The 13,735-nt window shown below is 38.2% G+C and overlaps 1 protein-coding gene across 2 annotated transcripts in view; it reads right to left on the bottom strand.

The window, feature by feature from the left end:
• The window catches only part of LOC105202176, a 102,118-nt gene that overhangs the window by 9,277 nt on the left and 79,106 nt on the right, over positions 1–13,735 (bottom strand). For both annotated transcript variants that reach the window (XM_026138199.2, XM_039453247.1), the window contains one exon: positions 4,554–4,718. In XM_026138199.2, coding sequence (XP_025993984.2) covers positions 4,554–4,718 — 165 coding nt within the window. The remainder of the gene's footprint in view (positions 1–4,553; positions 4,719–13,735) is intronic.

Consider the following 13,735-nt stretch of genomic DNA (forward strand, 5'->3'; position numbering starts at 1 on the left):
GTGAATCCCGGAAAAAAAGAGCGTTTCTCCACGCAGATACATGCACGCTCGTCGACATAATTATAATTTTCTCGTGACTTGTATCGCGCTCTTCGCGTTTGAATCAATGTCGAGAAAGTCCAAGTAGAAAGGCGGAATACGGGCGAAGCGAGATGTACCAAGTACGCGACTGAGACGGAATCGAATGGCGCGAGATCGACGGCTATTGTCCCGGCCGAGAAATGGTCAGTTACAGTAGTTACACGCGCGACGACGATGACGTACGTCGAATCGGCGTCGCGGGTAGTCACATGGGCGCGCGCGACCGACGACAGCGAGAAACAAGGGCCGGCGGAGTCGATCGATCTGTTCACCGCCGAAAATACACGCGCACACGTACGGCGGCGGGTACCCCGTATTTTCCGTGCCGGGGCTGCGCGATACAAAACGCGGAAACTGCACGCACGGTGGTCCAGAGAGCGGCGGCAGCGAACTGAAAGGAGGGGTGGAGGCGGGAGGGAAAGAGGGAGGGTAGGAAGAAGAGAGAGAGAGAAAGAGAGAGAGAGAGAGAGAGAGAGAGAGTGTAGAGGGAGGTACACGGCGGAGGAGGGCTCGCGAAAATTGTAGCCGCGCGATGATTTCGAGACAGACGAGAGTGAGCCTGGAGCCCGTCGAATCGCAGCAACGCGCGAACTCGTGCGATGACCCGCGCCACGCACGTCGCTATCGTCATTCGGACTGATTCGGACGCCCGCGTCCGTGGACCGCCGCAAATAACGAGAGACGTCTCGCCGAATGGCTCCATACCAACGCTCTCTCTCCCTCTCCGTGCCGCGCGCGCGCGCGCACGGCAGTGATAAAGCTATCAGGTCGAGAGTCTGAATCCTTTTATGTCGAAGAACGCGTTCGCTCGCGATCCAATTTCTTCGAAATACCGAAATGTTCTCGCGCGATCGTTTTTACCGTTTGCGTCTCTCGAAATACGCCGTTCCGTCGAAACGGAAATGAATTTTGCAAGATCCGCGAGATCATCTTCGCGATGCTGCAGAGAGTTTCTCACACGTGCCAACGTTCGAGTTCTGCTTCGCTAAATTTCTTGGCTCGAAATTGTTACGATAATTTTCTTCGAAGTCGGTTCAAAAAAACAAGAGAGAGATACGACACGATCGCAGAGAAACACAAGCCTGCCGCGTAGATCCCTCCGAATATTGATACTCGCGCGCCGGAGTATCGCGATTCTCGTATCGCGAAGTCTCATATCACATGCCGCACGCGCGTCGCGCAACAAAGTGCACAACTCTATATACCCCGTCCTCTCCTCTCGCCAGCCGGAAGGCTCAAGGTTACCCGTGAATATCGTAGCTGCAGCTCACTTTTCGATAACGGAGTCTCCCGACGGGACTCTCCTTACAATCGCCACTCGGACAGCCCGTGAGATACGTGACACTGCGATAAACGGATAAATGATAAGATCTCGAGATAATCTGTCGGGATTTTCGGGCTGGTTAGCTCGAGCTGATAGAGCGCTCCCAGTTCGCAGAGATACGAAACTCGTGAGCACATACACACAGCACACTCTTCGGTGCAACTCAAAAATCCTCTCACGTCCCGTCGGCGACGGATTATTTCAGTCAGAAGCAAAACTTACTCAATTGGACGCTGCGAACTTCGATTCGTCAGCCGCAGCTTCGTGAGATTATCAACGCGCCACATTGAAGCGATCACAGACTACTTACTCTCCGCTCGCGGCGGACGTTAACGAGAATACGCAACGCGGTATTCGCACACAGGCTCCCGTATTATTGAGAAGCTGAAGGACGCACGGATGGACAAAACGAACGAGCGAACGAGTGAATGCTGATGTAACGCACGCGCACGATTGACGACGGCCGGCTGCGTCGCATCTCCGAGATGTTCCTCTGAGCTTCACGCACGCGACCACACGCGATACAATACGGTGCATGTCTCGCGCGCAACTGAGCGACCGTGTCGGTCGCTTCGTCGACGCTCGGTTGTTTCCGCAATGCGCGTGGTGGGGGATTCGATTTCGTCGCGTCTTTGTCTGCGGTGTGAGAGCGCACGTCTCTCTCTCCCCCTCCCTTCTCGTTCCCTTCCCCGCTCGTATTTCTCCGGGAGTCCCCGTCGCACTCTCTCTCTTTCTTTGACCATCGTTGGTTTGCGGTCGTTCTCGCTCGCACCCGATGCGCCACCGGGGGATGAATAGAGAGGCTGCTGCTCTTCGGCGAAGCGAACGGTACGAGGGGGCGAGCACAACTGCGCCAAGAATCTTCAGTACCCCAGTAAATACGAAGAAAGGTGGTTCTGGGATTTTCAGGCTTAAACCTGAGGAAAGACTGACGGGCGAGGTATGCACCAGGCATCCCTCACCGCGGGGTTCACGAGGAGTAAAATAACAAGCGGCGGCAACGTTAAAATCTATCGCCTGTTAAATTTAAAAGAGAATGAGTCAGCATTTTAAGCGGTCCTAGGCGAATGGGATTTGTGTGGTCGTTTCATTGAATGGCGCGCTTAAATCATTATACCAGCATTTTTGCACGCGTTGATACCGAAAGAATAGTTTTGCCGAAGTAATCTAAAAATTTAACTAATTTAACTGATCAGAAAATAATTTTGTTAGACTACCAAAATAATTATGTAGAATATTCAAGCAATGCTGCACAAAATTTTTATATTCTAGCAACTTAAGTTTCCTACAATTATCCCTGAAGACCATGTGAAAAAAATTTTTTCTTGCCACCCTTATAGGTATTTCCGACTACTTTTTCATTTATCACTATTTAAAGTGATTCACAAAATTTTTAAAAATTTATATGCACAAAAAAGTTAGAAAATGTTGAAAAATTTATTTTACTAAAGAGAAATTGCATTAAAAAAAATGGCTTTAGAAAGACATTGAATTGCATTATGTGCAAGCAAAACAACGTTGAGTCTCTAGGAAAATATATTTATTTTTGCACAATAATATTAAAAAATGCTTTTTCTAAAGTACTTGATTTTTTTTAATCATTAATCTTTATTACTCGAACAAAAAATCACAATCACAAATTCTTTCAAGATTTTATTTATATGTATATGAAACAATGAATTGTTCATTTGATACTAATTGTTTTTTGTGTACTTTTTAGGACAAATGTTTGTATATACTTTATTTTGAAAAAAAATATAACATAGTTTAATTATCAAAAATTAATCGCAAAAGAGTATTTGATATAAAACAATTGTAAAAAAAAACTTTTTGTAAATGCATTAAAAAATTACTCTATGATTTTTTTTAGTTTAGGTATATATGGAATTTTGAAAAAAATACAGAACTCTAAATTTTTCGAAAAGTGTAGTTATTTGGACACATAAAAGTGATTTTTAAAAAGAAAAATTCAATATCGCCAAAAATAAGTATTTTTTAATCGTTATTTTGATACAAAAATAATATCTTCCCCTAGAGGTTTAGCATTGTCTTGTTCGCACATAAATGTTCAATAAACGTCTCTCTAAAGCCAACTTTCTTTTTAAATAAGTGATTTTTCTTTTAGAAAAATCATTTTTAAATACAAGCAGACATTCAGTCATTAGAATAAAAATAGAATACTTACAATAATTTTTACTATTCACAAAAAGGACACATTGGGTTCGGCATACACAAGGCCACTAGTATTCGACTTAAAAACGAACTCTGTGCTGTTCACAAGGAAAATAACGGCAGCTTTGACTATTCCATCGCACAGAGGTCTCCTCCACTACAAACTTTTTTTTAGGAGGGGATAAGAAGTGGAGGGAGTTTTTGGGATTTTGAAAAACTTCTATAGATATAAATTGATCACTCAATACCAATGGTGGCTTAAGGATGATTTATATTGATAATCTAACAAAAACTATTTTTAGATCTGTATTTAGCTAAATTTTTAAATACTTCAATAAAATCGTTTTTTCTATGTAAACTTTATATTTTCTGTGTATGAATTACAGTCTTGTACTTTATCATTGTTTCACTTTATAAGTATAGTAATAAAGAAAATTCTTCTATTTTTTTAACGTACCATCTTTATCGCTGCATCGCCGCTGATAAAAATTTTTTTTTGTGTATATAATTACCGATACGTAGAATATTCTCATAAAGTGAAACAACGCTGCAATTATCGCTACTCGTAATACGAAGCAAAAGAAGGCGAATAAAAAAAAAGTTAATATCTCGTGGATATGGAATAGAATTTCGTCGAAGCGGCGATTTCACGTCGCGATGGAAATATCCGATTCTCTCTCAGGGGGCCAACTACGCTTAAATTGGTAGCTAAATTAGAAATCGCCCCCTTTGCGGCGTCCCTGCGAAACGAGAGACGCGCGGTGCTAATGCGGTCAACTAAAGTAAAAAGCTAACTGAAGGAGTGGTAAGTAGACACTAACACTTCCGGGCGAGCGACTCGATATCGGCGGGGGGTGGGTGGGCTCGCCTCGGCTTTAGCCCCGAATTAATTCTTCGGGGGTGGTCGAGCTTCCTCCATTACCGCCGGCGGAACGAGCGGCAGTAAAGTGTTCCGCCTTAAAAAGAATACATGTACCTTTATCCTGACGCCTGTAGCAACGCTTTTCTTCCCTTTCTCTCTCTGTCTCTCTTCCTCTCCACCATCCTGCCGTTTCGTTCTCGGCTTCGGTACGATGCGGTGAGTTTCCTTGAAGATTTTAAGGGAAGTCTGGGATTTTCTTCGGGCTCGACATTGCCGATCCTGCATCAGAAAGTTCCATCGACCATTGCTTTACTGTCTTAAAGCGGTAGAATAATCACTCTTTTTCGCAGAAGGTAAAAAGCATCGTAATATTTGCAAATGTTAAATAATTGGAAATATTTAAACAATACTTTTAACGATTTTTTTTTGTAATAATAATTATAAAGCCCGTAGACGATCAATAATCTTGTGTAATAATAATATGGTACAACATTCCTCTAGACAATTTAAAGCAAACTCAATTGTAGTATACTGAGTTTGCTTCATACACGTATATATACGTTCAAACCTTCAAACAATCAATAATATTGCGCAATATTGAAATATTGTGCAATAATACATATTATCAAACTTTTTGAAATTGCAATTTGATAATTAAATGTTTAAATAATATAACTAAAAATATAACTACTTAGTGATACTTAATTTAGTAATTATCAATATAATCCAACATAATAGTAAGCAACTAATTATTAAACGGTTACTAAATATTACTGAATATTTGGGTATATTATTCAAACATTTAACTATTTTAACTGAAAGTATTTCATCGAAGCTCACACACAGAAAAATACTAAAAAGTTTAATCAATTCATTTCTTTTTTTTTCCTAATAAGTAACAATTATTTTTTTAACAAAGAATATTTTTTTGATAATTGTTTTAAAATATACTCATCACAAATTTTAGAAAAATTCATACACCGTGAAAAAAAGAATTTATACTCTTTCGAAGAATATTATTAAATTGCGTCGAAGAAAAGTCAGAATAATAAATAAGCAAACAAAATTTCTTTTTTTAACTTAATATTCTAAAGTATTAAATTACTAGGTTTTAGAATATATTTCGAATAAATTTGATGAACTTGTAAAATATTTGAAATAAGTAATATTTAATTAATTCAAGTACATATTTTTCTGTGTGTGCACAGAAGTTTATCTTAAGTAAACATATTTGTTTTTAAAAAAATGCTAAGTATGTTTTAAGATTATTGTTAAGAAAATATTCTTCATGAAAAAAGAAAATGAAAAATTGAATAATCACTTTTCTTAGTAAGAGAATGACATTTTTATGTATATAGCAATCACCAGCTAGGATATGACAAATTCTTTTTTTCATTGTATCGAGCGTCTAAGGATAATTTGTCCGGAACAAAGAATTCTGACTTTACCAAATGTCATCGCATTTTTATAACATAATACTTTTCATTCATTCATTTTACTTTCGTGATTATACTTGAATTTCGTACGAATTTGGTCTCGTACAAACAAAGGTGCGTTGCGTTTTGTCGGCGCGGTAACAAAGCATTAATCACGTTTTCCCGTAACTGTTTTGAGGCGTTTGAGGAATGTTCTGAAACAAAGTTTTGTTAGGTCAGGTATGTCGCTTGTTGATTCAGCCTTCGATTCCTTGTTCAGGAAAGACAGGCCGTGAAGGATAGGCCGTCCAGGTTTTCACGCACAAAGGCATTTTTCAAGCGAATTCTTTGATTTGAACGGTTACAACCGTTGGACTTCGGTTTGTATCAGTAAAGAGCGGAACTAATTAGACTTCGTCTCGTGTGTTAGTGGCCTTCGTTCACGGCAGCTATTTCTACGAGTATAAACGAAACGCTTGCGAATGACCTTAAAGTCGAAGGTATTCTGGAATTTTGCTTTTATATCGACTCTAAACGGATAGAACTTTACGTCTACAAAAAATTTTGTGTACCTATATGCTATAATTGAGAAATGCAACGCATATGGCATGCCTTGCTTACGTATCATCCCTTTCCTTTCACTTCCCTTTTAAACGGAAACCGAAAATTATAAACGATTGGCAAGAAAAAATTTCAGGGGAATATCCCGAGGCCCTCGATGAAAAGATAACGTCAAAATATGGCACTAGCAGATTCTGTCGCGTCAAGTCTTCAATTTATTACCTCGTATTATCCGATGTCGTATTGAATATTCGATGCACGAGTGATCTCGGTGGATGAAGAAAGAGAGCACCGGCGGCGGATGTTCAGCGGGCGAAGAGATCGATACGAGCCAGCAGCAGCAGCACGATGCCCGCGAGTTCCATATAATCGCGGAGGAGAGGAAAAAAAAAAGAGAATGAGCGATAGCAGTCGCGTTGCGCGAGCAACGCGCAAGCCGAGATAAAAACGTTTACGGGGAAGTAACGGGGATGGTTCGCCGACTGGGGCGTGGTGGGCACCATCGCGATAGTATATACGAGGGTCAAGGTTAACGTGGGACTCCCATATGCTGACATGGTGGTTAGTGCCACGTGCGTATTAAGTACTCCTTTCGACAGCGAAAGAAACGAGGAAATTAGTCTTCCGAAGGTCTCATTATTCTATTTTTAAGTCTCATTGTCAGTCTAATCAGAACTTTGCGGGAATTTAGAGTTTATTGCGTTGGCACGTACGTAAATATTTTTATATCTAGTCTATATATTTATAAGCATATGCCGTGGAAAATTTTTGTGTCAAATTCAACATATAGTAACGAAACTGACTGATCGCGGACACAGGATATTGAGAGATTATTTTATGCTCCAATTCAAATATAATATTAAAATTTTAAAGAGAAAACTCGATTATAAGTGAAAGAGAAAACTGTTGCTAGTGATGCACATTTTCATTAGAAATAAACTTGTATTCAAATTGAAAAAAACATTCACTGGTATGTTATTAACAAAATCAGATTGAAAGATGTATGTAAATAAAACTGCAATAAAGCACTGATTTTGCTTTGTCTCTATCTTTATCTGCTTTTATTTAAATCTGAAAATGTAAAAGATCGTGAAATTATGACGGAATGATGTTAAATAAACAAGATAATCTTATATACAGCCACAAAACTAATTGTCCGGACAGAGGATATTGGCAAATTATTTTATGCTCCAATTCACTAAAAATAATAATTTTATAGGGAAAACTCGATTAGAAGTAAAAACTCTTGCCAGTTATACACATTTTCATCAAAAACAAATTTGTATTCAAATTGAAAAAATTCACTGGTCTGTTATTAACAAAATCAGAATGAAAGACGTATTAAATAAAATTGCAACAAAGCGGCGATTCTACTTCACCTCGATTTTTCTATTTATCTGTTTTTACTTCAGTTTAAAAATGTGTGCAAAAGATGATAAAATTGTGGCAAAATAATATTAAATAATCAAGATAATTTTATATACAGTTACGAAAGTAATTTTTCGGACATATAAAATATTGGGAGTTTCTTCTTAAGTTACAAATCAAAAGCATACTTTCGATGGAAATGCATTGGCAAGAGATTTCACTTCAAATCGCATGTTCTTTTGAATTATAATATAAATTTATACCGTAAAATAAATTTTTATATTTTACGTCTAAATAATTAATTTCGTAACTATATATTGCATGTCACAAATGTACGGTCCATTCTTTATATGTTAATTTAAGACAAGATGAACATGTTAGAAAGTAACAGGTATTATGTACAAAAGCAAAAAAAGTGTAATACTTTGACTACAATTTGGAAACAAATGTATCAAAGGCATGTGGAAGCATGTATTAAACATTCAACACAAAAATTTGAACACGACTAGTTTTAAACATAAATACAAAATCTGTGTAGATAATTTCGAACGTTGATATTTTTAACTAAATATTTATATTTTGTCAGAATTTGTTGTACCTAACGTGTTAAATATTTATAACGTGTATGACTGAATAATTACGTGTTTGGAGTTAATTTTACGATGAAACATGGTAGAGAATTGCGATAGATATCGTGTCGATTACCGTAGCGTAAATGAAGTGAACGCAATAAAAGATCGAGTATGTCTTTATAATACAAAGAATCAAAGAACAAAGCACGGTTATGGCAAGCAGCACGGACAACGGGGATGATTCACCTCTGATAGGGGGTTTGCGATTATTACGAGGGTCAAGGTTAAAGAGGCAGAACCACATGCGGCGCATTAGCTCAATCCGCACGTGTGCGGCTTTCCCTCTTTTCATTTCATGGCATAAGTACGATTTTGCATAAGAAAACTGCACGCGTCGGATTTATACGAATCCGCAGTTAATGAATTTTAATGAATTTCAAGTTAAAAATCTGAATAATCTGTGTAAATGCAGAAGGACAACTATTGTAATCCGAATTTTGGCAACGATTTCGAATGCGAATAATAGATGGGCTTCCTTTGCATTACCAAGAGCTTGCAAAAACAAAATCGGGGGAGCAATATCCTCCTTTACTCACGCTTTAAAAAGAAAATCTTGTTATAGCCACTATATGTATGCTCTTTGTAAGAATTCCTAGAGCTGCACTTAGGGGACCTTGCCTATGTTCTTGTTTGACCGTCTCTTTCTTTCGTTAATGGACATTCATGGAAATACAGCGTTATGCAAGAACGTTATATCTGGATTCAATATCAATGAAAACGTATATATCTGAATGATATTGCTCTCATATTACACTGTAGCATCAAATAACCATCAACAATATCATAGAACGTTTCACTATACGTATATTATTTTAAGATACATTATTTATATTATTTTATGTATCTTGTGTATCTATTAATGTACCATTAATATAATACTAATGTACCATTAATATAATGCACGAAAAATATAATTTCAATTATTACAATTGTTATCAGTAAATTCCAAACAACATTTTCTAATAAATACAATTATAATATTGTTTATATAAATTAAAATATATAAAGTACACCGAAAAAAAGAGTTTAATAGCAATACAATACTTATTTCAATTTCATGTTTAAAAGAAATTATATTAATAGTAATCAAATTAATAGATATTACTAAATATTTGATTATACTAATCAAACATTTAATTGAAAAAATTTCAAAGTTAATCATTTCAGGTTGATTCGTGTTATCAAACTCTTTTTTCAGTATAGAGTTGGATCACCAACGACGATTCTATCACGTTAGTTATAAAAATAAGATTAGCCACGTCTCAACCAAGATACTCAATACAGGTCATCAGATGATTCAACAGGGTGATCTCACACTATGGTGATGAATTATTCTAAAATAGCCAATAAATCGGCTGTTATTCTTTCTCGCACTTAGTGAAAGTCTGTAAAATCTTGCTGCCGCGAGAAGATACAATCTTACTAACCGCAACCGAAGATCCTCGGTGGTCCCAACGGGAATTTGAATTTTGTGATAAATAGCTCGCTTTGGTCCCGCGATACCTGCGACGATGTCGCCACGCACTGATTGCCATAAGAACCGCGGAGAATAATAGCGATTTCCCAGGTCGACACGGAATTCCTTAATGAGTCTCTCCTGGGCCGAAGGACGAGGCTTGCAAGTCATGGCGACGAAAAAGAAAGAAAGTGAAACTAAAGAGGATACTCAATGTAGAAATTAGGACGCTATAAAGCTAGAGAAGTACGTCTTTTAATCATCGATTTAATTATCTCGCAAGCACTTATAACGAAGTCTAGTTCATAATAAGCTATTCAAAAAATTCTGATAACTAACTGAAATTAACGTGATTATCGAGAATCAAAGAAATTAAAAATAAAAGCAGTATTTAATAAAAAAATACTTTACAATGCTTTATGCTAATATTTTTCTTGCTTTTTTTTTGCTCTGGAAGATATTGCTAAAGATAAATATTGTACAAGTAATATTTTCTGAACAAAAGATTGAAAACAATGTATTTGTTTATAAGCGCGATTGACCGCGAGATACACGGAAGGATTTAAGTGCCATGGTGGTAAACTGATACATTCGTATCGCATGCATGATCCGCACAGGTGCGAACGCATGTACCGTGATGAGGGTGTAACACCGTTCTCGAGAGCCCTTAGTTAGGCCTGCGCCGTCCGGCAAATTGAAATTATTGACACGAGCCACCGCACATTATTGTCTCGTTATCGGAGCACCGCTATTAGCGAGTTCGTCCTTTCCGTTTAATTCTTCCTCGATGCTTCTTTTATCTGATTCAATTTCGAGATTGCACGTCTACGCATTAATCACTGTATCATTAATTTCAATATTGTTCATCATTGAAATTAAATTCATATTGACATGCAGATCGTTAACTTGGCAATTGATTTATAGCGTGCCGTTTTATAAATATTTTTCATAAAATTTTTGTTAATAAAATTTTTTTTTCGCTGGAAAAATTTGACACGTCGATATATCGTTGGATTTCGTCGACGAAATTCACTAAGTAAATTATTATCGAGCGCGTCCGCTATTTACCGCAACGACACCCAGCTTTATCTCGATCTAGCTCACGTACATACTTATCGAGATGAACGACGCGTTACTTATCGCACAGCTAAAAATGGCCGTTAGATAAGGCTCGGAATGCGTACGCTGAACTGGAATATTACCCAATTCCGTTTATATAAACGGATCAAATACATTTTTTTATGTGTTACGCTGTTCCATTTTATTTCAATTAAATTGTGCTGGCTGCGGCTTTTATTATCTTTATTGCCGTGTATATATATTATTTTTCTGTATTGTTTTATTATTAAATATGCAGATGCACGTTTATCACGTAGCCTCATTTATAAGTTTTCTAAGTTCTCTGTAATTTTATATCTTGAAGTTTAATTGTTTCGTATACTTTTGACAATAGAAACATGTAAGTTTAGAAAGTTTTTTTTTGTTAATTTTTGTACTTGTACTATGTCTTTTTTAGTACTGAATTTTTTGATTCTTTGGCAGGAATTCACTGACGGACGTGTTTTCGTCATATATGTATCTTAATGTATATTACAACTAATTCTTTCATTGAAAAAAACCCAAATCTGAAGTCGAAACGTTGCGATTAATTTAAATAAACACATTTTGTCAGAAAGTTATTTTGATTCTATCACTGGCGACTATAAGTAATATCACATTTGGTTGCTCACAATAGCAATGAAGAAAAAGCGCTCTTTTCCCTGTTTTTCTTTCAAAGATAAAAGAGCCGAAAAATATTGAGATATCACCAAACATACACGACCGCTCGAACGCGTGGATAAGCCTTGAAGAATCCTGTCTTGGAGAGTTTCCATTCTTATATCCTCATTTCGCTTCTGCCCGCGATTTCTCTGCAATTCTCGCCGCTTCTCGAGTCGCTGCTCCGCGGTAGTGTCGTTTTTTTTTTATCGCGAATTATGCTAATTACTGGGGCCCTCGGTGCTCGGGAAAGGCGAGTGGTTTTGGCGTGATGCAGGTTGTTGTCGACGTAGGTAGGCAAAAGAAGAATAATCGGGGCGTTAATTTGTCTCGGTGCGAGAACGGGAGAAAAGGCAACCGACAACGACAACGACAACGACGGCGACAACGACAAGGTGGAAACGGTACGAGCCGCTGCTGAACGAATAGAAGGTGGGAGGAATCGATTTATCCGGAAGAGAGTCCTAGAGTTCTTGATGGTCCTTTGTCGTTCCGTGGGGTACAAATTGGGAACGGCGAATCTTGCCGATAAGTCATCGGGCAACCCGGCGATTTGCATGGAATATTGCACGGTTTATTTCGATCTCTGCCCCAGGTAGTGCATCTGACGCTAAATTTCGTGATTTTCGTGTGGAAATTTCATTCAATTTTTATTTACGCGATGTATAACGAAAATTGATGTAAACGAAGAATTAATATCCGACGTGAAATCTTGTTTGACAGAATATTACGATCTGGATTAATGATATTTCCGGATTATATATAATACCGTCACTTTTAATTAAATTTATTGGATAAATAATACTATCGCTCGACGATTTTAAACTGATTAAGAGCCTCGTCGCCGAAAAATATTTCAGTGTCACAATTATCCTAATTGAGCGCTTATTAATTCTCGACGAGCAACAATGTTTCGCAGCAGCGAGAGCCGAAAAACGGACGAAATCGTATTGAAGTCCTACAACGGCAGCAAAAAGAATAACGATCGTTTTGCAAGCTGAAATTACAGAGCTGACCGAAAAACCCATAAAGGTGGCTGGTCCCGGTAACGCGCCGAAAACGGCTAACGACGTCTGCCTGCAACAATGGCAAGAACTTGCCGCGGTAATCTTCAATTCCATTAAATCTCAGCGCGGGGACGGCGCGGCGACGTAGACGAGTGGACGACCAGGTGTTCACCTTTTGCCGATTTACGAAAGCGCGCGTACATGCATTCCTCCACCTGGACCGGTTTCGGGGCGTTTTTTCTAGCGGTTCTCTTCCGTCGTCGTCGGAAAAAAAAGAGACAAGGGTGTCGCGGGCCGTGGCTTTCTCTTCTCGGATTCACTTAGATGCGTAGCGATGCGGACACGCTTCCAGGATGCGTTCCCACTCTTCTCCCACTCTTCTCTCTTAAACGACGAAAGAAGAAGAGATGAAGAAGAAGAAGAAGCAAAGGGATTTTCCTTTCTTACTCGATGTGCATACACATGCACGCCCGTACCAGCGTACGAGGTTGTAGCCTCTTTTTTTCTACATGCTCTTGGCGGACGAGAAAGAGCTGGCCGGGAAGGCTAGCTCTCCGACGTTTTTCTTTTTTCTAGTTACCTTCAAGTAGGATACTTTTTTGTTGAAATCTACCAGGTCTGTACGAAATAAATCTCACCTACGGCTGTTTTCGTTACTTCTCGGTTATTCGATTAATTTGCGTTCTAATTAAAATCTTGCCGAGAGAGAGGGAAGAGAGAGAGAGAGAGAGAGAGAGAGATAATTGAGGGGAAGATTGAACACAAAGATGCATAACTATTAAGAGATATTCTGTAAGAAATATAACAGCGGAGGTATTTCAAACTCCGCGTTTGATATTTGACTTCCTCAGTTGACTTTAAGTAAACTTTACTTTAAGAAATTTCCTTTAAGACTTGGTTACATAGAAATGTATAATTTAAAAAGATTGAAGGAAGTTGTTACGCGACACAACAATGTTCCGCAAAATGTTTGCAAAGGAAAGATTTAATTTATATTGGCTAAAAAACTTACGGTTATAAAAAGAATGTGCGATGAGCATTGGAACAACCAGTATAGAAACTTTTGGCTGAGTTCAGCTCTTTCAAGATGTTCGTTCGG

This window comes from Solenopsis invicta, chromosome 9 (assembly GCF_016802725.1).
Source record: "Solenopsis invicta isolate M01_SB chromosome 9, UNIL_Sinv_3.0, whole genome shotgun sequence".
NCBI classification, from domain to species: domain Eukaryota; kingdom Metazoa; phylum Arthropoda; class Insecta; order Hymenoptera; family Formicidae; genus Solenopsis; species Solenopsis invicta.